Source organism: Elephas maximus, chromosome 12 (genome assembly GCF_024166365.1).
Source record: "Elephas maximus indicus isolate mEleMax1 chromosome 12, mEleMax1 primary haplotype, whole genome shotgun sequence".
Classification (NCBI taxonomy): domain Eukaryota; kingdom Metazoa; phylum Chordata; class Mammalia; order Proboscidea; family Elephantidae; genus Elephas; species Elephas maximus.
Genome location: NC_064830.1, coordinates 88,045,766 through 88,072,357, shown reverse-complemented (window position 1 = coordinate 88,072,357; position 26,592 = coordinate 88,045,766). Strand labels below are relative to the sequence as shown.

At 49.0% G+C, this 26,592-nt stretch overlaps 1 protein-coding gene across 1 annotated transcript in view; it reads right to left on the bottom strand.

Moving 5' to 3' along the window:
- Positions 1 to 26,592, bottom strand: part of KATNIP (katanin interacting protein) — a 201,643-nt gene that overhangs the window by 47,567 nt on the left and 127,484 nt on the right. Inside the window, exons 12-14 of the mRNA XM_049902788.1 lie at positions 25,419 to 25,521; positions 20,139 to 20,354; positions 12,001 to 12,138 (exon numbers count right to left, since the gene is read on the bottom strand). Coding sequence (XP_049758745.1) covers positions 12,001 to 12,138; positions 20,139 to 20,354; positions 25,419 to 25,521 — 457 coding nt within the window. The remainder of the gene's footprint in view (positions 1 to 12,000; positions 12,139 to 20,138; positions 20,355 to 25,418; positions 25,522 to 26,592) is intronic.

The window sequence follows — 26,592 nt, the reverse complement described above, 5'->3', positions numbered from 1 at the left end:
GGAATGACTGGCTTCTGAAATGTTCTCATCTATCTTCCATTATCAGGCTAGGGCACCCTCTAACCTCTCACGTTTAACCAGTTGTCTGGGGCCCAGCTCTCCCCGAGAAGCCTGGCTGAGAAGGAACAGAGTGTGGGAAGCTGGCTCAGGCCAGGGCTGCAGACTCCAGGGCCCACGGGGGCCAGTCAGGTAACAGAGAAGTGGGCTTGGGTGGAAATCATAGAGCATGCTGGGGGTCGTGGGGAACTGGGTATTTAAATGTGAAAAGTTTAAATGCTCTGTAGCCCAAGCAAAACAGACTGCGGGCTAGATTTGGCCCAAGGATCCCTAATAGGGAACAAGTATTCGTCATTTCCCGGGGTAGTCCAAATTTAAAAAATAAAAGCTTGTATCGTCCCATTGCAGTCCTGGGAACAACTCAGCAAAGTAGGCATGAGGGTCCCTGCCTTACAAGTGAAGAAACTGAGGCAAAAAGCCTTCTTTGTCGTCACCCAGCTGGTGCGTGGTGGGGCCAGACTCTGAACCCAGGACTGACTGGCTAGAACACCTGAGGTTTTGACTGCCATCTCCCTTTGGGCCTAGCTAGACCCCAAGAAGGCCTCATCCTTGGCCGTGTTAGCCTGGTCACTTGCAGAGTCACCTGCACTGGGTAGAACTTGGAGCCCCCAATTTTTTTAAAATAACTCTCCCTGGACCAACTCTCTCCTACCCCCATTCTGGCTCCCTCCTCCCTCCCCAGAGATAATCAGGTAATCACTGTCAGGGTGGGGTGTATGTGTGTGAGAGAGTGTGTGAGAGAGAGAGACTGTGTGTGTGTGAGAGAGTGTGTGTGAGAAAGTGTGTGCGTGAAAGTGTGTGTGTCTGTGTGTGCGTGAGACAGTGTGTAAGAGTGTATGAAAGTGTGAGAGTATAAGAGTGTGTGTGAGAATGTGAGTGTGTGAAAGTGTGTGAGAGGATGTGTGTGTTAGAATGTGTGAGTGTGTGAAAGTGTGTGTGAGAGCTGATAGTGTGTGTGAGTGTGAGAATGTGTGTGAGAGGATGTGTGTGAGAATGTGTGTGAGAGTGTGTGTATGATGATGTGCGTGTGAGAATGTGTGTGTGTGTGTGAGAGAGAGAGACCTTTCAGACTTTTTCCCGACATATTTATGTACATATTGATGGACCCATCACCATATCTCAAGAGTTTCGATTAAAAGGAAGGAGATCCATGTCTGCGCTGTGAGAAAAGTGTGGAGGATTTTGCAGGTCCACAGCCCTCTGTGTTCCTCTGGCAAATCTCCCTATAAATCTCTGTGTAAGGAATGCCTTTAAGGATGGACCCAGGGAAAAACTGCTCGCTCCTAAAGAACCAGTCTGCTTCCTCCTTTCCAATAACCAGGGCTTTAAACCCAGGCTGTTTCCTCCTTTGTCTCGCTTCCAGGAAGTTCAGGGCGAGACTCAGATCATGCCAGCTACCTTAACCTTCAGAATCTGTTTTTCCCATCCTTCTTGTTTCCTTGGTGCTAATGTTTTATTCCCTGTTTAACTGGAGTTATTGTTATGCCCTTTGTTGATGCTGCCGCAAGCCCCACTGGGAGTGGATTTTCAAAGAGGAATTTAGAGGCTCTGTGGCTGGCACTTGATTAACGTCAGCACCTTTCCTAGCCCACATCTTGCCTTTAGCCAGCTTCTTTAAAGTTGACGAGACCCAACCATATTGAGATGGTATTGCATTTTTTAATACAAAAACATCAATATTATTTCCACTTAAGTAATTTAATTAGCTCAGCAAGGCCACTTGCCACTCTGGCCCTGGATAGAATGACGCATCTCTTCCAATGAACCCATGAACTGCTCAGCAAAAATTAATAGCAGTGCTGCTCCACCATGACAACGACCCAAACAGAGGTATGGGCTTTTGCACTCACAGGGCCCCTTCCCAGAGATGAACACAGTGGTAGGAAAAGCAGTCATTGCTGCAAGTTCGGCCAGTGCTCAGTGGAAACATTTGGACCAGAGGCTTGGCTAGGCTGAATGCCACATGCTGAGGGTGGGTCCACAGAGCACACTCTTGCTTGGCAAAAAAGCTTCCTGAGTTGGCCCAGACGTACAGCCCCTGGGGCCCACGCTGAAGGTGCCCCGCAGTCTGGGGGCAACCACGGCCCCCTCCACAGAGGTCACGAGCATGTAGCCCCCCTTTGTCCTCTTTGCCCAGGCATGCTGGCTCCACAGCAGCAGGGGGTTAGGGGCTTTGGGCTTACTGGAAGGGGCTTTGTGGCTTGTTGCCGTAGGCCTCACATAGTAGGCTCACTGCGGCTAACCCAGCTGATAGACAGCAGGTTTATCGGGGCCCAGAGGGCTTTGGGAAGTGAGCTGCTGCTGCCCAGGGAGCCCCCCGCCCACTCCAGGTTGAGTTGAGGGCCTTCCTCTAGGCTCTCAGAGCTGGGCCTGAAATCTTGATCACTGTACTATGTAGTGAAGTGTCCACTTACGTCACCTGTCCCCTACTGCAATGTGAGATCCCCAGGGTGGGGAATGGGCCTAGTTCTGAGATCTAAACTTGCTCCTCTGTGGAGTGACTGAACTTGTGAAGTAACAGGGGACCCCGAGGTCTGTTGGGGACTTTGGCAGTGCACCTTGGGAGGAAGGCCAACAAAAACCACTCTTTCTAATGGAGAATGTTTCCTTAAAAGGGGAAGAAGATGGTGTGATGTGACACTGAACAAGCACCTACTGGCTCTGGGCACAATACCTGGCTTCAGGCAGCATCATGGGCTCTGAGGGTGGTGAACTAGGGTGGACTTGGCCTATGATAATGTAGGTCACAAACTGGGGGCCCGACGACTAGATCTGTACTTGTGTGGTCCACAGAGCCTTTTTAAAGTTATCTAATCAGTTGTTAACATTTAAAAACTGGGAGCTTTTACACAACGATGGGCATTTCTGGCGTCTCCTGAAGAATGAGGCCATCAGATGTACCAGGCTGGCATTGAAATGCTGAGCAGTGGCTGCCCTGGGCAGGGCCCCAGTTCTCCAGCCCTCTCTACTGAAAGGCAGGACCATGAGGTGGGAACCAGGCTGCCTGTCAGTCATGTGATCACCAGTAAGTTGCTTCACTTTCCTGTGCCTCAGTTTCCCCATCTGTATAATGGTGCTGATAATCACAGTACCTATCTCACAGAACTGCTGTGCAGAATAAGAGAGCTAATATATATAAAGTGCTTTGAATACTGCCTAGCACGTAGTAAGTGCTGAGGAAACATGAGCTACCGTTACTGTCTTGTACCCAAGGCTGGCTGCTCAGGGCTAGCATGGCCCAGGGACCTCCTGCTCTCATAACCCAAGTAGCTCCTTCCCACCTTCGTTCCTGGCAAAGGCTGGCAGCAGGCACAGAGGAACCCCATCCACTCTCGGGTGGGCCTAGAATTACTCTTGCTGCCTTAGGTCTGGGCTCTGCTAGGTCTGGGCTGAGGTCCCAGCATGCAATTCTTGCAACTTTATTCAATTCAGCAAATACCATGTGGCGGCTGCTGGGGTCTTGGCTTGTGTAGGATGCAAGAGAAATAGAAAACAAGGCCCCTTTCCTTGCAAAGATCACGGCTAGCCTGCAAATTAGAGGGTTGCAAACTCAGATGCTTGTGGTACCACCATGAGTGGGGGTCATGGGGGTAGCGGGGTTTCGGTGAGCTGGAGGACGTGTGTCTGGTCAGTCCAGCGGGGACAGTGGCCACTTGGCACCAGACAGTGACTGTCACGTCGGGAACGTGGCCAGCTCATCAAAAGCCAATTTCTACGTTGTCAAATGATTCACAAGCTGTAAAACACTGTACAGGCCAAACAGAATGCATCAGCAGGTCAGGTTCAGCTGAGGGCACCTATTTGTGACATCCGAGGCTCAGAAACTAAGGAACACCCCAGGGATGCAGGTGACTTGGCCCAGAAGGGTCTGGCTAGGGACCACCAGAAGGGGCCTAGGGACAGGCTGGGGTGGGGGTGGGACGTGTGCATGAAGGCTTAAGCAGAACCATGACGTTTCAGAAAGTAATAAGGGCTAGGCACTCTAGGGGCTGGGAATGGCAGGAGCAAAGGCACAGAGGCTGACTGGGAGGGACTCATAGAAGGTACATATGATAGAAGAACCAGTGGGGCTGGTGATGTGAGGTAAGGACAACTGTGCTACTGTGTGGGGAGACAAGTGGGAGTGCTGGAGACTGTGGTGCTATGACTCAGCTCCGCCAAAGCTTCCAAGCATGAACGCGGGCCCAGTGTTGCCAGGTCTTCCAGTTTCCAAGAAAAGTCAAGATTCCACATTTTCATGCAAAATTTCCCAAGTTTTAGATGGTGGCAATTAACTCAAAGAATTTTGAAAACACCAGGTGAGCCCGTTGCAATGTGTCTGTACACTGCATTTGGCCCACCGCTGCACAGCCTCGGGGCCCCTTCCAGGGAGCACGTGTCAGCTGTGGAAGTGGCGGCTCCCCGGAGGCACCCTGCAGCTGTGGGCCCTGCTCAGCCTTCCCCCAGCCCTCAGAGGCCTTGGCTCATCCCCCATCACAGCACCAGCCCCATTGAACTGTGGTGTGAGTTTGCAGGGGCAGCAGCTGGAGTGTTTGATTCCCCATCCAGCAAAACTCCTGAGTGTGAGGCAATGAATACACCTAGGCTGATGAAAAGAGGGACCGAGTAGACAAGAGAGTGGAGTGGGGAGACAGGGACGAAGTGCCGTGCTGGGTCGGCGGGCAGAAAAGGAAGGAGGAGCTGGAGCTGGAAGGAGACAGATTTTGGAAATAGAAATGGTAGGGCCTAGAGATGACCAGCAGCGAGGGGCAAAGGGAGGGGAAGAAGATTCAGAGGCACTGCCATGGACAAAAAAGCAAGCGGAGGAGTCCTGGAATGGATGGAAGCCGGGATCGGGTATGCTGAGTTGGAGTATCAGTGCATTCCCAGATGGAAATGCCAAGGCAAATTATCTGGTGGCTAGGACTGAAGCTTGGATCAGAAGTTAAACCTTGGGTGAGGCTTAGATTTGGGAACTGATGGATAAATTCAACAGGTTGTGGCTCCTATGTTCTTAGAAAAAAAGAAAAAGGGCCTAGTTTGGGTATCACTTTCTGCCTTTCCTGGTGATTTTCCCTTCTTCTGGAGATAGCACCTCAATCTTCCACTAGGAATTCACCCTTCCCTCAACCTCATTCCATGGGGAAATATGGGCCCCACCTCAGGTTGCAACCCAGGCCTGGCCAATGGGTGCTAGATCTGGGGCTTTCACAAGGTCAGTTGGCAAAGAAAACTCTTTCTGCAGGAACTGCTACAGTCAAGAGTGAGTCTAATGCCATCAGAGGCCACCATTTGGAACCTGAAGATGAGGCCAACACAGAGGAAAGCAGAGATAAGTGATGGATGGAGGCAGAGTCCTGATGCCACCATGTGGACTCCTGGATCCTGCCACGCCTGAAGCCAGCTGCCCCAGACTCTTCTGTGACAGGAGCCAAAGAATTCTTTTTTTGTGCTTAAACCAGTGAGGGTTTCTACCGTTTGCTACCAAGAGAGTCCTGGCCCTGCTACTGAGAACTTCAACCAATAGGCTCAACTACTGAATCAGTCCTGGCCAGGATAGCAGGATAGGGGTTAAGAATCCCACCCCCATGGGGGTCTGGGATTTGTCTTGCTGCCTAGGCCAGCACCTGCACAGAGTCAAGCAGCCCTCTGCTGCTCAGGCATCTGCCCGGCCCCACCACAGCCTCCCTCTGACCTGCACTACACAGGGCATGGCCTCAGCTTATGTCTTGGCTCTGGAGCAAGGTTTGGCTCTGAGTCCCAGCCTTCTGGTTGGAGCCTAGACTTCTTGTTGGGCCCCCTCTCTCCAAAGGCTGAATTCTCTGCTCACTTCTCGTTCCCCTGCTGCTGGGGGCTGGCTTTAACCCTGAGCCTCCTGCGACTCCTATGGCTATCATGCCTGTATACCTGAGTGTGGACTTTGCCCCCAGATTCCGGCTGCATCCCACCTATCCGAGAGCAGCATCGGTGACTGACAAGGGCCTAGACCAAGTCTGAGGTCAACACCTCAAGAAGCTTTCATGGCACTGGTTCCATCCCCTTTCTACCAGCCACTGTGCTAAGCTGCCATCATGCTTCCCAGGCCTGAGGGTGCCCAGACCCTGCCATGGGCCAGAAGGTGTACATTTTGTCAGGCCATGAGTCCACACTGGATCAGCTGACCAAATGAAGGTTACACCTTTTACTTAAAAGTCATTGCCATATTTGGGCTTGGTTTGTTTTCTAATGCAAACAAACCAATTCTAAAAAGACAAATGTGAGACAATTAGGGATATGTGAATATGGACTGGGTATTGGAGGATAATAATTATTATCAGGTACGGCAGTGGCATTGGGGTTATATTAAAAAAAACTATCTTTTAGAGAGTAATACTGAACTATTTATGAGTGAAATGGTATACTATCTACAATTCACTTTCAAGTGTATAGGCATAGATGAAGCAAGAGTGGCAGAATGTTAATAACTACTGAAGCTGGGTGACAGGTACTTGAACAGTTATTGACCTAATCTTTCCACTTTTGCATTTGTTTGAAAATCTCCAGGAAAAAAAAAAAAAAGCATCACTAAAAACGCAAATATTGTCATGGATGAATTGAGTCTACTCATGCTGCAGGGTCCACTTCTTCCCATGAGGACTCTCACCTAGTCCAAGCCGCCATCATTTGTAGGGAGATTATGCCACAGGCCTCTCTCTGTTCCCCCTTTCTCCTATGATCCATTCTGTAACAGCAGACAGAGTAATCCTTTAAATTCCTCAATCAGATCACTTCACCCCTCTTCAAAACCTTCCAACAATGACGCTGAGAGGTGACAGCTGTACAGAGCTCTTAGAGGTTGTTCTGAGCATTTTACACGTAGTAACCGAACAATTCTTACCTCGTTTCACAGATGAAGAGACTGGGGCAGAGAGGCATTGTATAACTTGCCCAAGGTCACACAGCTAGAAGAGGAGGAGGCAGGATGTACCCAAGGCAGCTCTCCGAGGCCCTGAGTCTGACCTACCCTTCCAGTCTGCTTCTTTTGGGGTGAAATCCAAACCTGCAGAGTCCTCTCGATCGGGTTCCCACCTACCTCAGGGACCTCCCTTCACGCCTTCCTTTGTCTACCATGCTCCGGTCATGACAAACTTCTGACCTGGAACCGTCTAAGCTTGTTCTTGGCTTGGGGCCTTGGCTCTTGATGCTTCCTCTCTCTGCAATGCTCTTCTCACAGCCAGCCCCTCGTCATTCAGGTCAGGGAAGACCTTGCCACCTTGCTCACCACCTTCTCACCACCCCTCACTCCTATGGCCCTATTTTATTTTCTTCAGAGCACTGAGCAATTACCTGATTCATCTGCTTCCTTGTTTACTGTCCTCTCCCCATAAGAAGCACGGAGCCATGAGGACAGAGCTCTCATCTATTGGTTTACCACTGCGCTCCGAGCACCTAGACCTAGGCTGTCAATATGAAGCCACCAGCCATATGTGAATACTTAAATTTAAATTAATTAAAATAAAATAAAAAATGCAGTTCCTCAGGTACATTAGCCACATTTCAAGTTCTTGATGGCCACCTGTGGCTAGTGGCTACCATACTGGGCAGGGTAGATAAAGACCATTTCTGTCCTCATGGAAAGTCCTGTTGGGTAGCGCTGGTCTAGACTACTGTGACATGTCATAGAAATACACTGTTGGGGAAACACAACATTCATTCATTCATTCAAAAACTACTTACTGAGCACCATTTCTGTGTAAACAACACACTCCTGGTGCCCGTCCTGCGTTAATGCCACTGCCGGAGCGGCACTTGCATGGTGACATGAGTGAGGATGGTGATGGTGAGCCTGCTTTTACTAAAAAGTGGTACCACATAGCAGATAACTAATATGACTGTTATGAAGGAAAACAGATGGGCCATGGGAGCGCAGGAAGCCCACTGCAAAGGATGGGTTTCAGCCTAGTTCTCAGAGAGTTTCTCACATACTCTAGGGAGGAGACGTTGGTTCCCTTCTCACAACAGATGTGGGATATCAGCGCAGGGTGGCAATGCTGAGAAAAACCAGAGGATCTAACAGACCTCAGTTTCCTCCCCAGCTCTGCCCCTTACCAGCCTTTAGCTGGGTAAGTCGTTTAATCTGGGAACATCAAATATGGGATACACACTATCATGTCCTCCTCCTGAGCCCAGGGCAGACATCCAAATCAATCCTGGCACCCTTTCCTGATGAACCAGAAAGTAGCTTCCAGATCCTTCTCAAGACAGCACTCCAAACCTCCATTCCAATCAGCATTGGCAAAAGAGATGCAGTCTATCTGCCAGTTAGGGTCTCACCGTGCTACAATCCGGGTTCTTAATCCACAAGATGGCAATAACACCCCATAAGGTGGGGAATAATACCTTGCAGGATTGTTGGGGTGGGGGGGCAGATAACTGAGATGATTCATTTGTTCAGTTATTTGTTCATGCACAAATATCTACTGAGGGTCCACTGAGGGCCTCACACATGCCTGGTACACACAGAATTCAGTAATGGCAGCTGTAACACATACAGACATCTGTGTGCTGCCTTCTGAACACCTGCTGTGGACGGATTATGGCCTCCACGTCCTTACTTTCCCTCCGAAGCCCCACTGCTCTGGGTCAGCTCACACTCACCATAGCACCATTTGAGGGGAGAGAAGCCCATAAATGTTAGCTGAGGACTTAACGGGCAGCACTTTTTCCACTAAAAAAGACTCCTCTTTTTCTAGTAGCTTCTTTTTTTATGTTTTAAATAAGCCTTGGTTGGATTAGCTCCCCACATTTAACTTTTCTTCCTTGGATTCCCAAACACAAAACACTGTATTAACAGGCCCGGTCTACCAGGCCGAGCTATATTTCCTATAAACTCTCATTTTATCTCCTCTAAAACACACAGTAATAGCATTCTCTGGAGAATATTAAATCAAACCAACCTGCAGTTGCATTTGTTTGCGCTTTCCTGCCCCCGGTAAATTCTGGCAACAGATGGGTGTGAGTTACATAAGCGGTGCCCTGTTAGGGACTGCAGTCCTCCACACTCCACTCTGTAGAAACATCTCCAGGCTCTAATCCCCATGGCCCACGGTACACCCGCAACAACACCCCTGTGTTCTCGGGAGACTTTTAAGATCTTTCCCCTCTTCTTAATTCTGCTCAAGCAGGGAAGGCTGAGTGTAGGTTAAGAAGGAAAGGTGGGCCACGGCCAAAAGGGATGGCGATTATCTTCTCTGTAATCCAGCACATAAAATCTGCTTTCCTTGGCCTGAGATATATATGCAGTGACAGGGCTGAGCCACAGGGCCGGCTTGGGCAGCCCGTATTGTTTCCTTTCCCATTCCAGAAGGAGATGCTGGTGACCACCTGCCAGGAGGCACCAAATGGGACTCGGGAATGGGAGGACAAGGCTCAAGATATTCAAATTTAACCCTGAGGCATTTTTTTTAAAAAACCCAGAAAAACAGAAATCAAAAGAAGCCTTCTATTACTTTTCTGGGGCAGCATGGTGCCGTGAACTGAGCCAGCTGGGACTGTATCTGCCATGTTGGTCTTCACATGGTAGGTGCTCAATCCATGTTTATTAGGTAGGCGGGAGGCTGGGTGGGTGGATGAAGGAATTAACAAGAAGCACAGGAAGGGACAGGAAGGGAGAGCGGGAAGGAGGAGGACTTGATTCCCAGCTCTTGAACTTGATTCCCAGCTCTGCCTGTGACCTGATGCATGACCCAGGCAAATAAGCCAACCTTTTATACTCATGGCTCATCTTGGTAACAAAAGGATAGTACAACTGCTTATGGGTTATAGGGGAAATGGGCTCATTCGTTCCACAACCATTCATTTCGACTTTGGATAGGGAAGTGCTACAGGGCTCAGGCCTTGCCCTCAACATGTCCACAGTGTTGTGAGGGAGGAAGGTGTCAGTTCCGGTGCAGGCAGGTGAGGGGTCAGGGTTGGCTTCCTGGAGAGGGGTGTCTGGTTTTCTAGGAATACAAGACAGAGATGAACATTCTGAGTTGAGTGAGATGGGAGGGGCTGGGGACCAAAGGTGAGGGGAATGTGGTGGGTGTTAGAGACCCATGAGCAGCTGGTATTGCTGGAGAGTGACTTGGGCAAGGGGACAGGTATTGATGGGAGAGAGGCAGGACCTGGCTCTCATGTCACACTCAGGGGCTTGACCTTGATCCTCTGGGTCAAGGAGAGTCTCTGAGGGGTGGAAGCAGCAGATAAGCCTGATCAGCGCCCCCTGGTGGCTGCTGGAGGGCAGACTTGAGGTTGGGGCCTAGAGACAGGGAGAGCAGTGAGGAGGCCTGTGCTGCGGACTTGGTGTACACAGGTCCCTCCACCCAGATGCGCTTTCTCCTTTGCTGCCTTGGCTCACTGCTCTTTGCACTGCAGCTCAGCTCTGTGCTCCTGCAAGAATGTTCCCTGACTCTCCCAGTCTTGAGGCATACCCTGCCTCCAGGAGCTGCAGTCTGGAGCAGGCCAGCTCCAGCTCCAAGAGGAGTTTGGTTCAACTATGAGTTGTTACAAAAGAATTCAAATGAGCTATGAACATTTACAAGCCTGGAAAGCTGATATCAAAATCCAGACTTCCAGCTCCCTGGGGCAATGCAGAAGCCCTAGCAGCACTGGCTGCCATTCCTACACCCTACACAGAGACTAGCAGCTGAAACTGCAAAGCGGTCGCCCCTTTACCTGGGGCATGGGCTTGCCAGTCTGACACAGTCCCCACCACACCCGTGTCCCTCTAACAGTCAGAGGCTGAGGATCAGCTCCCACATATCATCTCATTTGCATTATTAGTTCCCTTATAGCAGATTTGAGAGGAATGTAAAACAATTTTCATCCTCGTGTCTATCAAAAAAGGATCAAGACAGGCTGAAGGGCTCCTTCCTGTCCTTCCTTACTCAATTAGCTCCCTGCTAGGGCCTTAGGGCATTTGAATTTGCTGCCTTGGCAGTCTGGGTTCACCTTTATCAGCACACTGCATTGCACGTCTACATTTACTTGTCTGTCTATACTCAGGCAAGGAGCATTTCCAGGGCATGGGCCGTGTCTTTTACATCAGTACCCCTAGAATGTATCATGAAGCCTGGTGGCACCAATATGTACTCAATAGCAAATGCTGAATGAATGAAGAAATGCAAAGGAATACATGAAAAACAGTCCAGAGAAGAGAGGACGTGGGTCTGGGTGTAGGCAGTAGCTGTGAGGGTAGGAAGGAGGCGGTGGATTCCGATACCAGAGGGGCAGACAGCACAGGGGTGAAGGGTCTCTACTCAGAGTTGTTTCCCACACCAGGAGCATCAGAACCTCCTGGGAGCTGGTGAGACATGCAAAATCTCAGGCCCTGCCCCAGGCCTGCTAAATCAGAACCTGTATTTTACAAGATCCCCAAGTGAGTTGTCTGCATGTTAAAGTTTGAGAAGTGCTAGCTAAGAGGATGAGCCTGGAGTCCGATGGTATGGGTATGGGTTCAAATTCTCACTCTACTGCTTATGAGCTGGGTGACTTGGGGCAAGTTACTTAACCTCTCTGTGCTTCCCTATCCTTATCTGTAAAATGGTGATAACAATATGAGCTATCTCATACAGCTGTGGTGGGGATTAAATGGCTCATAGCTCAGCACCCAAGAAACGCTAGCTATTGTATATGTCAGGCTAAAACTGATTTGCAAATACCAAGTGCCCAGTGCTGATGAGTGTCAGTTCATATTTTTCCAGTTCCCCCAAGGGGTGGCTGACATCACTTCTGAAACCTTAGGAGATAGAGCCTCTGGCCTCCTGGCGGCTCTGACCGAGTGTAGCGGGAAGGCCCCTGCAGGCAGGCACTTGCTACACCCAGGAGGCAGGGTATCAGGGCCTCCTGTACCCATTTTGCAACTTCAGGAATCAGGCTACTGGCAAACTGCTAAGCGCTTCCACCAACCAAGTGCCCGGCGAGGAGTCAGAGTCCGTTACTTACGCCCTCAGCCGTCCAGTAATTCCAGACCTTGATCTTGGCTAGCCGGAAGTCGCGCAGCTGTTGGGTGTTGCGGACAATAAAGAAGAGCTGGAGCGGGGGCTGGAAGGGGCATGTCCACAGAGGGAGGCCCTTCTTGCTCTGAAATGCCAGCAAGAGAGGGAAGTCGTTAGCACATTTCTGCCTTTCCCCAAATCATGGTGTCTCTTGCGATCATGAAAGCCAGGAGAGGGCTTGAGGCAGGAAGCCAGGGAGCCGCCATATAACCCAGGTGGGGCATCATGGCTCTCAATCTGCCTGGACTGCAGCCAGCACCAGACGGATCCTTGTCCTGGCACAAGGCTGCTGCGTAAGGCCCTCTGATCTGCCATCCAGACCGAATTTAAAATACAGTGGCTTTATTGAAGTCAGCTTTGAGGCGTGCACTAGTGGGTGAGGAGAGGCTAGAGAGATCGGGAAAGGAGCCACCATGGCGCTGTCTGATTAACCTGGCAAACAGAGCCTTTAATTTTCTTTTGTGAAACCCTGCCGAATTTTTTAAAATTTAAAAATAGAAAAGAAAGAAACTAGCTCAGGCGTATATTGGGATGAGGCCATGGCACTGAGCCTTGGGACTTAATTCTGTTCCCGTCCAGAATTTCCAAGTCTCAAGACCCCAGTGTGACGTGTCTGCCCGCCAGTGAGCAGCCAAGGCCTCTTCAAGACCGGAGAGGGGGGCTGAGAGTAGGAAGGCCAGGCTGCCATTTTCCTTTGCACCAACAACGGTGGAAAACACAGGGTTTTTTCTCAGCTCCAGCCCCCTCCTCTCTTGCCTCTTCTGGACACCTCTTCTACTCTCTCCATCTGAACAAAATTCACAGTTCTACCATACTTCTCCAATGGCTCAACACCAAAGCCTGGCACCACCTGGGCTCCACTCAGTGCTCTTCCTGCCGTCTCACTCTGGGAAACCCAACTAAAACATGATGACCCCATGCCCAATCCCGTCATCCCTTCCCCTGACCCAACCTCTCTCTTCCATTGACCCCAGTGTCCCACGGCTATCTCTGTTTGCATGCTTATGTCACTCTCTATTCCCCTGAGATCCTTCAGGGAAGCAGCTGTGTCTAATACTTTCCAGAATCCTTAGCATTCAGCATAGTTCCTTGGCACATGGTAAACGCCAAAGAATGTTTGTTGACTGAATAAATGAAATGTACTTCTCTAAAGTTTCACTGAGAGTATCTGTCTTCTCATCAAAACTTTAGAGAAGAGACTATAAATGGGGTCTGGCCTGCTAAGTGTTTTGCTTGGGTCATGAAATGTTGCTTAAAAAAAAAAAGGCAAATTCATTGGCAACACTTAAAAATGGGGAGATTTTCCACCAAGAGCTAGATTTCGGCAAGCTCTTATGGAATTTATTGTGAAACCCAGTAGCCTTGGCAGCAGGGGTGCTTGATAGCTGCTGGCTGGAGCTGAATGGTGGCTGCCCCCTTTATCCAGGGAAGGTGCCATCTGGTGCCATAGTCCCCACTGCTCCCTACTGTTGTACAGCCAACTTACTTCCTCATTTATGTTCCCTCCTGGTCCCTGGAGGCATCTGAGTCTGGTCCCTGCCTCGGGGCTGAGCAGTCACAGAAAGCCCCATCTGCCTGTGGGTGACCACTGCTGTGTCTCTGACACCGTTTTGCCCAAGTTGTCTCTTTTTTCTAAAGGGAACATCACTCTGTGTTTGAGGGTGCCTCCAGACTCCCATCACCAGGAATGTGGTGCTACTTGACAGAGCCAGGGAAGGAGGAGACTGGCTGAATCAGGGCTCTGCTGGGCCCCCTGGGAGGTGGGCGGCCCCAGCTCCAGCTGCGGGGGAGGACACAGGGGGCTTGTTCCAGGCAACAATGGTGCCTTTCAGGAGGGAGGAGGTGGCTTTTGTTAAGGGGCAGAGATGAGTTCAAGGGGTTCTGACTTATTTTGGCAAGTTTCTCAGGCTCTGCAAGAACTTTTTAGTGCTCTGGGCAGCTGTGAGGGGTCAAGAAAGCACATCTCAAGATCCTGCGGGCAAGGCTCACTCCTTAGCAGAGCTGGGGCCTGAAATGGGACACTGTAGCTGTCTGACAAAGGAAGAGAGGCTGAAGCCTGACCCTCAGACACAGGCGAGGGGACTGTAATTGATTTCCTTTCACATTCCTGTCAGCAGGCAGAATAATGGAGGGCTAGGTGGGAAAGGTAGTGTTCAAAGTCCAAGAACATTAACCTGAAGATAACTCAGGGCCTCATTAGCAACCGAACCTTCTGATGTTTCCTTTCCACAGACACAGTCTTGGAGAGCGCTGCTGAGGGATGACCCGAGGCATGCTGGGTAAGACTCCAGGTGCCAGGCTGGCAGGCAGAGTGCCTGCTGCTCCCTCCCCATCGTGGGTGGTAAGGACGATGGCAGGGTGAGAATCAGGACACTTCCACACTGTTATTTAACTCAGTTCTCTCAAAATCCTGGGAGGTGAGTATTGCTATGGCACCCATGTTATAGACGGAAAACCAGCTCTGTAAGGGGGTGTGATTCGCCTGAGGTTGCCCAACGCCCAAGTGGTGGGGTAAGGATTTGAATCTAGATTTCTAATTCAATAATACATCTTAGTTTAAATGCCCCCAGAGGCAGACCCTGAGGCAAGGACTGGAGAGCACCTTGCTTATTTAGACAGTAAAGGAAACACCAGTCAGAGTGGAAGTGAGATGGAGGAGGGATGGCAGCCAACGAGGGTGCTGTATCAAACCAGCTACTACTGTGGGCAACTGTTGCTTCATCCCAGAGGGAGCTCTGGGAGCCAGGACAGAACAAACCTCAGAGTGACTCCACCCACCGGCAAGGGAGCTGCGGTATTTATCCACCAACTCCCATGAGCCATTGGAGGAAGACTGCTCCTGCAGGCCTCAATTCCCCACCAGTTTGGGCCCACTGCATGGGGGGCAAAGTGGGCTCTGGAGGCCAGAAAGAAATCTCCCATCAATGAAATGTCAGTGCTGACCATCAGTAAGGGCAGGGGCCCGTGGAGAGGCACCAATGCAGCTGCCACACCTTATCCAACAAGTGCTGAGTGAATCCCTCTTGTGGGGCAGGAAGGAGGTTTGCAGATGAACAGGACCCACCACGTCCCAGCTCTGCTACTGGGGGAAGCAAACACATAAAATTCAGAAACACAGACCAGGCAGGGAAAAATTCTATGAAGAAAATAAGATAATTATTAATGGCCAATGAAAGGGCTTTTTAAGAACTGATGGTCAGGGATGGCTTCCATGAGGAGGTAAACTTTCTAACTCCTAAACCAAAGGTGTTTTTCTATTCCAACATAGCCTAACACACATCTCACCATGTGCAAGGGGGATGCCCAACTGCCCTCAGAAGCAGCTCCAACTTCATTCAGTAAATGCTGTTAGGTGCCATTGAGTCAGTTCAGACTCATAGCAACCCTATGTACCACAGAACAAAACACTGCCTGGTCCTGCACCATGCTCACAATCGTTGTTATACTTGAGCCCATTGTTGGAGCCACTGTGTCAGTCCATCTCATTAATGGTCTTCCTTTTTTCCACTGACCCTGTACTTTACCAAGCATGATGTCCTTCTCCAGGGACTGATCCCTCAAACTGTCAGTTTGTGGTATCATGGGGTCCTGCGTGTTGCTGTGATGCTGGAAGCTATGCCACTGGTATTCAGATACCAGCAGGGTACTCATGGCGGACAGGTTTCAGAAGAGCTTCCAGACTAAGACAGACTAGGAAGAAAGACCTAGCAGTCTACTTTAAAAAGAATTAGCCAATGAAAACCTTATGAACAGCAGTGGAACATTGTCTGATATAGTGCTGGAAGATGAGCCCCCCTGGGTTGGAAGGCACTCAAAAGACAACTGGGGAAGAGCTGCCTTCTCAAAGTAGAGTTGACCTTAACGATGTGGATGGAGTCAAGCTTTCTGGACCTTCATTTGTTGATGTGGCATGACTCAAAATGAGAAGAAACAGCTGCAAACATTTAGTAAATAGGTGACTGCAAAAAAGGGAACAGACTATTGATATATGCAACAATTTGGATGGATCTCAAGGGTATTATGTTGTGTGAAAAAAGCCAGTTTCAAAAGGTTACACACTGTGTGGCCCCATTAATATAACATTTTTAAGATGACGAAAAAAAAAAATCAAGATGGAGAACAGATCAGTGGCTGCCAGGGGTTGGGATGGCGGATGTGCGTCTATTGAGGTGTAGCGCAATGGAGTTCCTTTGTGGCAACAGAACAGTTCTGTATCTTGATGCGGAGATGGTTACACAAATCTATACATGATAAAATTCCGTAGAACTACACATACAAACACACACGCATAAATGAGTGCGTGAAAAACCTGGCGAAATTTGAATAAGGTCTGTAGATTGAACCAATGTCAATTTCCTGGTGTTGATATTGTACTACAGTTCTATACGACGTTAGCCTTGGGGAGGCTGGGTAAAAGCACATGGGCCCTCTCTACCTTTTTAAAATTGGGATAGAATTCACATTCCATAAAATCCACTATATTTTGAAGTGTACAATCCAGTGGGTTTTAATATATTCACAAGGTTGGACAGCATTTTCTTAACCACAAAAAGAACTCTTGTGCCCTGTTTTCCCCTTCGCTCCCCATTCTCCCCTTCCCCCAGACCCTGGCAACCACTAATTAACTTTCTGTATCTATGGGTTTGCCTATTCTGGACACTTCTTATAAATGGGATCATAAAGTATGTGGCCTTTTGTACCTGGCTTCTGTCACTCAGCATAATGTTTTCAAAGTTCATCCATGTAGCATGTGTCAGTACTTCATTCCTTTAATTGTCAAATAATATTCTGCTGGATGGATACACCACATTTTATCTACCCGTTCGGCAGTTGGTGGACACTGCATCTTTGATGCCGTTTCCACTTTTCAGTTACTAGGAATAATGATGTTACGAACATTTGTGTACAAGTTTTTTGGTGGACACATGCTTTCATTTCTTTGGGTAGATACCTAGGAGTGGAATTGCTGGGTCTTAGTAACTCTATGTTTAACTTTTTGAGGAACTGCCCAACTGTTTTTCACAGTGGTTGTACCATTTCACACTGCCACCAGCAATGTATAAGGGTTCCGATATCTTCACATCCTCGCCCACACTTGTTATTCTCCATCCCCTTTTTTAATTGTAGCGACTCCTAGTGGGCGTGAAGTAGTATCTCCTTATGGTTTTGACGATTTGTATTTCCATAATGAGTAATGATGTGAAGCAAAGAAATAGCGGGGGAAGAAGAGATGTGGGCACGGACAAGGAGAACCAAAACTTAGGTTTCGGATCTTGTAAGTCTTACATGGCTTTTAGACATTCAAGAAGGGCTGTCAAGCAGGAATCTGACATTCAAGTCAGGAGCTCAGAATAGCAGGCAGGGCTGGGTATATATGTTTGAAGTCATCTTAAAGGCATACGTCTGGATGAGGCCACTGAGGGGGACGGTGCAAGCGGTGAAGGAGGAAGGCTTCACGGAGTCTGGGGGACTCCCACCTCTCCTTGTATGCCCCTGTTCACCTCCACTGAAGCAAACTGTCCTATGAATCCAGACTCCTCTTCCAGGCACCTTCAGGTCAGCTTTCACCACAGCTGAGTGTTAGCATGGGGCCAATCACTTAACCTCCCAGAGATGTGGTTTGCTCATTTATAAAACGCAAGTCATTCCCAAGTTCGGCAGGCCCTCTGAGGATTAAATGAGTGATGCAGAACGCCCTAACTGGGGCACTGCGGGGCTTCAACAAACGCCTGTGAAATGGAGGGTTCTGAGAAGCAGCATGTTCTGGTAGCCCCAGGCCTGGCTCACAGGACAACTGTCAGGGAGCCCCCTAAGCCAGGGCAGCAGATGGAACTCAGCCCACCCACAGCTGGGCCCAGAGACCTAGCAGCCCAGGGTGAGACAGCTGCCTGATATCCCAACCTCAGGACCCCAAAATAAAATCCCATAAGCCCACCCAAACCATGGGCCAAAGTTCTCACTGTTTCCCTGGTGGCAAAGCTCGTCAGTCTCTGCTAAACAGAGGCAAAGGGAGAGTAATCACTGGAATTGATCCCCATCAAATCCAATGATGCTGTTTATCGCCCCTGGATGTTCTGTTCTGCAGAGCAGGCTTCCAAAGTGCCACTGCTTCTGCACCAGGGGCTGGGGGGTTGAAAGCTGGTTCAAGTCTCAGCAGTACACATTGCAGCCTACTGACTCGAAAGTAGAGCAGGGCCTGCAAGGCCAGAGCTTCTACACAGCCATTACCCACGGGGCAGCTTCTTTGAGGTTCAGGGTCACAGAGCACAGCTCTGGATGGACGGGCTCTCAGACACCATCTAGTCCAGCCCTTGGGACAGTCCTTAGCCGCTTGATACCTGTCTGCCTTTCTTTTGTAGCACCCTGAATTCCTTCAGGGGGAGTTCCTTCCTGCCCCACTGGGCAGTCTTGGTGGAACTGGCACTGAGATGCCCTGCCCTCCTAGGCAAAGGGTGGGCCCTTGCTTGGCCCATCAGCCTTTTCTCCTGGGACTGGATAGCTTGAGCAGAGGAACAAGAGAACAAACCAACCAATAAATACTCCCCACCCCCAACCCAAAAGAAACCCAGGCCCTGAGTGCTCTGTGTGTGAAAGCCACCTCAAATGCTACCTAGGATGAGCCCCAACATGACCACGGGGCCTGTCTTCTTCTAGCCTGGGTGACAGTGAGTACACCAGCTACTCAAAAGACTTGCAACAAATTTCTTTTTCAAAAAACCGCAAAAGTGAACCAGATTCAGTTGCCGTTGCTGGCGATCTAAGAGCCACAGCAGATATCCCATTGCTCCCATTTTCTAGGAGCAGAAGAACTGAGTCTCAGAGCAGACGTGTAAGTTGCCCAAGGCCACAGCGTCAGAGGCAGATCTAGGTCTCCAGAGCTGGAGATTTCAAAGCCTCCCTTGTTTCCTCTTCTTTAAAATGAGGAATACCAATATCTACTTAGTGGTATTAATATTATGTTAATAATAGTAACAACAATAACAGCTGCTGTTTTGAAGCTCTTAGGAAGACCCAGACATGGTGCTAAGCCCTTTATATTTATATTCACTGCTCACAACATCCCATCAAGGTGAGTAATACTGTTACCCCCATTTTACAGATGAGGAAACTGAAGTAGAGATTAGGTGAGCTGCTCATGGTCATGAAGCTGTAAGCAGTAAGCCTTGAACCTAGGTCTTTCTGCTTCTTGAGCCTGTATACTGTTAGGAATAAATAAGACACTTATGGAGCACAACGTCTGGCACAGGGCAGGAACTGGACACAAGGCAGCTGTTTTCATTTGCAATACTTTGTAAAACATTAATAATTTGTTCTGGAGAATAGATAGTACATAACAGATAATAAACACAATGCAGGGAATTTACAAGGTGCAGAAGAGCACCTCAGGAAAAGTCAGTCTTCTTAACACCCCATCCCCTGCGCACCCAGTTCCCCTCCTAGAGGCAACCTCTGCTCCTGGTTTCTCAGGTCCGTTCCAGGGATAACTATGAATGATGTTCAATGAAGCACATTTATCATAGCAAAAATGACACCACCTGTTGGTCCATCTCAGTTTTGCTCACAGACTCTTGCATCCACCTTGCAAGTGGCAGAAAGCGAAACTACCAGTGCCTTTTAATAACTTCTGCTGGATATTGAAAGGAAAGCAACTTCCAAAGTTTTGGGGTGCTTACTCCATGCCAGGTTTGACAGGAGGGCCCTGAGGGGGTATGGCATGGGCTCCAGGCCAGTACACGGTATGACCTTGGCCCCACCACTTTCCAGCTCTGTGACCTTGACTAAGTCAATCTATAAAACGAGGGTGTTGGACTCAATGACCCCTGAGACCCATGTCTGGTGGTAACGGCAGTAAATTGCCAAGCAGATAAAAGGGAGTAAACTGGCCTTTCCTTACCCACCTCGTACCCCTAAAACCCACAGGGCAGGGATCTAGGAAAGAGCTTCAGGGAGAGGCAGACCTTTACTGGCACCTTTCCCTCAGGCCCAAATGAACGACTGTGGGGGATTACATTATCCTCCCCGCTCCTTGCATCCACATCCTTATCGCGGACTTACTGTGGGCAAAGAATCAACCTCTCCACTTACTGCCAAGTTCCGATTGACAAGGTGGCCCAGCTCCCCAGGCGTGCTGGCATTCTGGATATCCACATCATGAGGTGACACATAAAGCTTGGTGTTGTTAAGGTCAAAGAACTCGACTTCCGTGAGCCCCACCCATGCTGTGCCGCCCCAGTTGGACAGGATTTCCATGGTCACGTAAATGGCATCCTTGATCTCCTCCACTTTTGTCCTCAACTTATCCTAAAGGAGAGAAAAAGAATGCCAAAGAATGAAAACATAGGAGGCATGAGTTCAGCTGATGTATGACCTTCATCAAGCTATGTGACCTCTCAGTGCCTCTGTTTCCCCCCTGTACAATGAGGATAATAATGGCACCCACAATGTATGGTTACTGTCTTAGTTATCTAGTGCCGCTGTAACAGAAATACCACAAGTGGATGGCTTTAACAAACAGAAATTTGTTTCACAGTTTAGGAGGCCAGGGTGCCAGCTCCAGGGGAAGGCTTTCTCTGTCAGCTCTGGGGGAAGGTCCTTGTCATCAATCTTCCCCTGGTCTAGAAGCTTCTCAATGCAGGGACCCCAAGTCCAAAGGATATGTTCTGTTGCTGGTGATTCTTTTTGGTGGTAATAAGGCCCTTCCCCTCTCCGCTCGCTTCTCTTTTTTATATCTCAAAAGAGATTGTCTCAAGATACAACTTAATCCTATAGATTGAGTCTTGCCTCATTAACACAACTGCCTCTAATTCTGCCTTATTAATATCATAGAGATTAGGATTTAGAACACGTAGGATAATTATATAGATCACCAAATGGTGGACAACTACACATACTGGCAATCATGGCCTATCCAAGTTGACACACATTTTTTTTTGGAGGGGGACACAATTTAACTCGTAACAGTTACTATGAAGATTTAATGAGTTCATATTGGTAAGGTGTTTAAAACAGAGTTACTGTGTGCCTTGGCACTTGGTAAGTACTCGGTTAAGGGTTTGCAAATAAATGAAAATATTTAAAAAGCATCGGATTCTGCCGAAATGTGCACTTCTCTCCTCCATGACCCCATATTTACCTCCTGGAAGCATGTCGTGATTTCTGCTGAACTAGAGGCTAACAAAGGCCCCATTCCCTTGGACAAGTCACTTTACACACTTCAGCCTGTTCCTGGTTGGGGAAAATAAGATGACACCATCTTGTGACAATGCTGTCATGGAGACCGAGAGAGGTATCAACCCGAGAAGGCCCTGTCACCAGTCCTGGCCTGTGTGCACTCCCTAAGTGTCCGTTTCCTCCTGTTCTCTCCGTCACTGATTTTTAATGCTGGCCTCCTCCTTGGGCAGGCTGTCTGGCCTGAGAGTCTGCGTGAATGCCATCAATAAGCAGCAACACTGCGGAATGGCTTCCTGGGGCCCCTCCGGGGCTGGGAATGCAGCACCAGCCGCCACGGATCAGTCGCTCATGAAGCGGTGCCTTCCCCGTGTGCACATGCCCTCTGTTAATTAATGCCAGTAATCTGCAACGGTTCTGCGAGCAGGGAGCTGAGCAAATGAACAGCAACTGTTCCCTACTTATTTTTTTTAATTAATAGCCAGCGAGACGTGCTATCGCTCTCGGTGAGTGTCTGGATGAGCCTTGATTGCCACGCAATGTGGATGGGGCTGGGGAGGGAGGGAGAGGTCAGCGTAGAGCCCCCGGTAGGAACCCAGGGTCTGCTTTTCTTAGCTCAGCCTGCAGAGCCCACAGCTTCCTCCTCCGCTGCCGCCACCATGCCATGTCCTGGCCAAGCCCTCTGCTGCCCTGGGCCTGAGTCCCAGGCTTGCAGGATGGTGATAAACCTAAATTGGCCCGGCTCAAACGGTGGGGGGCAGGGGGGTTGGGGAGGTTAATGAGGCTGTGCTTGTGAGGAGCATTCCACTGCCAGATGAAAGGTCTGGAAGGCGTGACGAAGCAGCGGCTGTTCCTTGGCAGGGGATGGAGGGCCAGATGGGAGGCGAGCTGCCGCCCAGTACAATCTAGAATGTGTAGATTCCTGCAGCCAGTTTCTAAATGAAGACGCCGAAGGGTCTATTAACTAGGGAAATGTCACAACTCGTCACGCTGCCGCTTGTCTACCCCTGCTTTCTTGAGTGCTTGATTTTGGATCTCTCTTGGGGGTCTGGCGAGAACACCTGTTGGGAAGCTACCTGGTCTCTGACACCCACTGCCCCCTCTCTCACTGCCACCTGATTTTCCTTTGGAGAAGTCACCTGTCTTTTTTTCCCTCGCATCCATAAGGCATAGGGAGATTGATCCCTCCCCAACCCCAGGAAAAGCTTGACTGGCCCATGCCAACCAGTGTGCTGGATCCTCTGGGCCATAGGGACCGTCTTCTGGGTGGTATGAGACAGGGGGATCTCATACCACCATGAAAGCAGCGCCAGGAGCAGAGAGCGTCCTTTGGACCTGAGGCTCGTGTGCTGAGATGCTCCCAGACCAAGGGAAGACTGATGACAAGGACCTTCCTCCAGAGCTGACAGAGATGGGCACACGGTCCAGCTTGGGTCAATGCAAGCATGCCCATCTCAGATTCAACTGGGCAGAACTACTCCTTTTCTCCTGACACTGGGTAGATGTGTGAGGGGCAAGGCTGGGACCACCCCAGCTATTAGGGATCACAAAGGGAGAGAGCAGAGTGGAGACAGGGCACTGGGGGTGGGGACGGAGCCCAAGGATGCAGCTGATACTGTGGACTCAGAGTGGAAGGATGCAGGCTGAGCTGCTGGATTCAGCCTCCCCTGGAGCTAACTATGGCATTTTCAATTCCAAGAATCTGTACATTCTCTTTGTTAGGTAAGTCAGTTTGCGCTGAATTTTATGTCTTATAATGTAAGAGGAACCTTGGTGGTGAAGTGGTTAACAGCTTGGCTGCTAACCAAAAGGTCAGCAGTTTGAATTCACCAGCTGCTCCTTGGAAACCCTATGGAGCAGTTCTACTCTGTCCTATAGGGTTACTATGAGCCGGAATCGACTTGACGGCAATGGGTTTGGTTTTCTTTTTATGTATATAGTGTAAAGATATTAATTAATTCAGGCTCTTTTTAATGTGGCTGAAGTTTCCTCACTCAGAATCTTCACAGCTAAGAAAGCAACTATTCTATGCAGAGGGGAACAAAGCTTGGACCTTTCTAGTTGGCAAACTTTCAACTGATACCTACCAATTCCTTCTTGCCATGTGCCAGGCACTAAGCCATGCACCCTCCCAGACCGTTCCTGTTTAATCCTCACAGTGGCCGTGGGTGTGTGTCCTTTCTCCTTCTTGACAGCCACAGACTGCAGGACCAGAGAGCACTTAACCTTCAAAATGATGGCTCCAGGGTCAAAGCTGGATATCTTGTCTAGGTCCAGGGCTCTTTCTGAAACCACATGCTTTTTACATGTAGCTTTTTTTGGGAGGATGCCTTCCTGTTAGGTCCCAACTGGCCAATCATAAGGTTGTTTCACCACTGTCATGGATTGAATTGTGTCCCCCCCAAATATCTGTCAACTTGGCTAGGTCATGATTCCCAGTATTAGATGACTGTCTACCATTTTATCATCTGATGCAATTTCCCTATGTGTTAAAAATCCTGTCACTATGATGTAATAAGATGGATTAGCAGCAGTTACACTGATGAGGTCTACAAGATTAGACAGTGTCTTAAGTCAATCTCTTTTGAGATATGAAAGAGAGAAGTGAGCAGAGAGACAGGGGGATCTCATACCACCACGAAAGCAGCACCGGGAGCAGAGAGTGTCCTTTGGACCTGAGGCTCCTGTGCTGAGATGCTCCCAGACCAAGGGAAGACTGATGACAAGGACCTGCCTCCAGAACTGACAGAGAACAGGAAGTCTTCCCCTGAATTCGGACCTCTAGCCTACTGGACTGTGAGGAAATAAACTTCTCTTTGTTAAAGCCATCCACTTGTGGTATTTCTGTTATAGCAGCACTAGATGACTAAGACAACCACTGTACCAAATAATTATAAGTATGATTTGGATAGAGGAAGGAGAGAGAAGTTTATGTCAGGACACAGACCTTTCAACACAAAAGAAAGGATCCCTCACTATCCTACCACTGTGACACAACCTGTCTGCTTCTGCAGAGGACCTTCCAGCTCTGCCACCGTGCTCACCGCCATATCTTTGCACAGTCGTTGCAATCACATTGGTCTTGATGAAGATTAATGGCACCTTCTGCAGTTAACTTTATATCCTTAACATTTTCTATCTGTAAAATCTCCATAACGACAATTTCCGTCTTTTATACTACTGTGCTGGGCTGATACTTTCCTGGTTAAGTCCATTATTATGAAACATTTAGGTTATTTCCACGGGTTTTTTTTTGTTCATTTTCTTATCCACTTCTAATAATGGTGCAGTAGACGTCTTTGAAAAAATGTCTAAAGACGTCTACCGCACCATTATTTAGGTAGGAAAAAAAATGAAGAAGGAAAAAAAAAAGGGTTGTTTTACACAGGGTCACTATGAGTCAGAGCCGACTCAACAGCACCTAACAACGACAGACATTTTTGTGCCTATAGTTTTTTATATCTGTTGAGCTATTTCCTTAGGATAGTAAGTGGGGTTATTGGGTTGGAAAACCGTTGCCGTAGAGTTGGTTACGACTCATAGCGACCCGCTAGGACAGGGTAGAACTGCTCCATAGGGTTTCCAAGGAGTGGCTGGTGGATTCAAACTGCCATCCTTTTGGTTAGCAGCCGTAGCTTGCCATAGGTCTTAACCACTGTGTGACCAGGGCTCCACTGGGTTGGAAGACGTAAGTATTTCTGCGACTCTTGCTAAGTTCAGCCATTCTGCTTTTCACGAGGGTTTCACCAACTTGTACTGCCACCAGTAGGGTATATGACTGCAGCAGTTTTACTGTAACCTTGCCAGTACCAGACGTTATCATTCAAAATAATTTGTTAGCTCAGATATCAAATGGGACATGAAGGTTGGTCTAATTTGCATTTTTTGATTACCAGCAATGCCGGACATTTTCCTACGGGCTTACAAGCTATTTATATTGCCTTTTGTATGGATGGGCTTCTCTCTCTGGTGAATCTTCCGGCCCACATCCTTCCTTCTCTCCTTCTCCCACTCCATCACATGTGCATCTGTGTGCCAGGCAGGAGGGACAGAGACTCGGGTAGGAAGATGCCAAGGTTACCATTGTCAGAGCGATCCCCACAGAACAGAAACGACTGCTCCGAGGGCCCTTCCAGCCTCGGCTCTTGGGCAGCGCACTGAATGCATGTGGAAATTTCCGTAAGTCGAGGCTCTCACCTCTGGGTCTGGCACTTGCTCCTCAGTGGGTGAAAGCCCCCGGCTGAGGGGGGTAGAGTCACTTTCGATGGCCTGGGGGACTTTCAGAAGCTTCTGCTGTTGTCTGAAATGAGATTCTGCTTTAGTAAACAGGTAGTAACAGATGATACACCAAAGAGAACGTTCCCACCCAGGTTGCCACACTTAATTTTCTAACTCAAAGAGAAGTAACAATCTGAGAAGGAAGTCTCCACCTTCAGACAGTTCAAAGGAACGCTCACACTGTTTTTCTCCCTTTATAAATAACTGTACAATTACTGATGAAATCAGAGTCAAGTAAGAGAAACCCTGCTTGGGGCAAGGCTGCCAGCGGACCTACTTAAGCTAACAGAACTCCTAAGAGGCTAGAACAGGGGTTGGCAAACAACGGCCTGCAGGTCAAATCTGGCCTGTGGATTGTTTTTTTTAATGGCCTGTGAGCCAATGAATTTTTTTTTTTTTTAAAGCAATGCCTAAAGTAATTTATTGGTAGTGGCGGTTTAAGGGTAGACTTCTTGCCTTCCATGCGGGAGACCTGGGTTCAATTCCTGGCCAATGCACCTCATGCATAACCACCATCAGTCTGTCAGTGGAGGTTTGCATGTTGCTATGATGCTGAACAGGTTTCAGCAGGACTTTCAGACTAAGATGGACTAGGAAGAAAGGCCTGGCAACCTACTTCCAAAAATCAGCCAGTGCAAATCCTATGGATCACAACGATCTGATCCATAATTGATGATGGGGATGGTGCAGGACTGGGCGGCGTTTTGTTTTGTTGTGCACGGGGTCACCATGAGTCAGGGGCTGACTTGATGGCAGGTGGCAACAACAAAGTATTTGCTATCTGTCCCTTTACAGAGAAAGTTTGCCAACCCCCAGTCTAGAGATCTGCTGTGCGCCTCTTGTTCCGGAATGAGGACACAGGCATTGCATGGCCAGGGATGTGCCCGAGTTGTTTGCAAACGGACCCCACACGTGCTGTTTGCGGCTGGGTACCCCGAGTCCCTGATGCACAAAGCATCTTGATGATGAAGAAAGAAGCATTTGGTTGTCTGTGTGCTCCCTGCAAATGAAATGCCATCCGCTGCAAAATATCCTCATGGCCCAAGCCTTTCACATCTGGGGAAGTTGCAAGTTCTCATTTATGGCCAAGGTG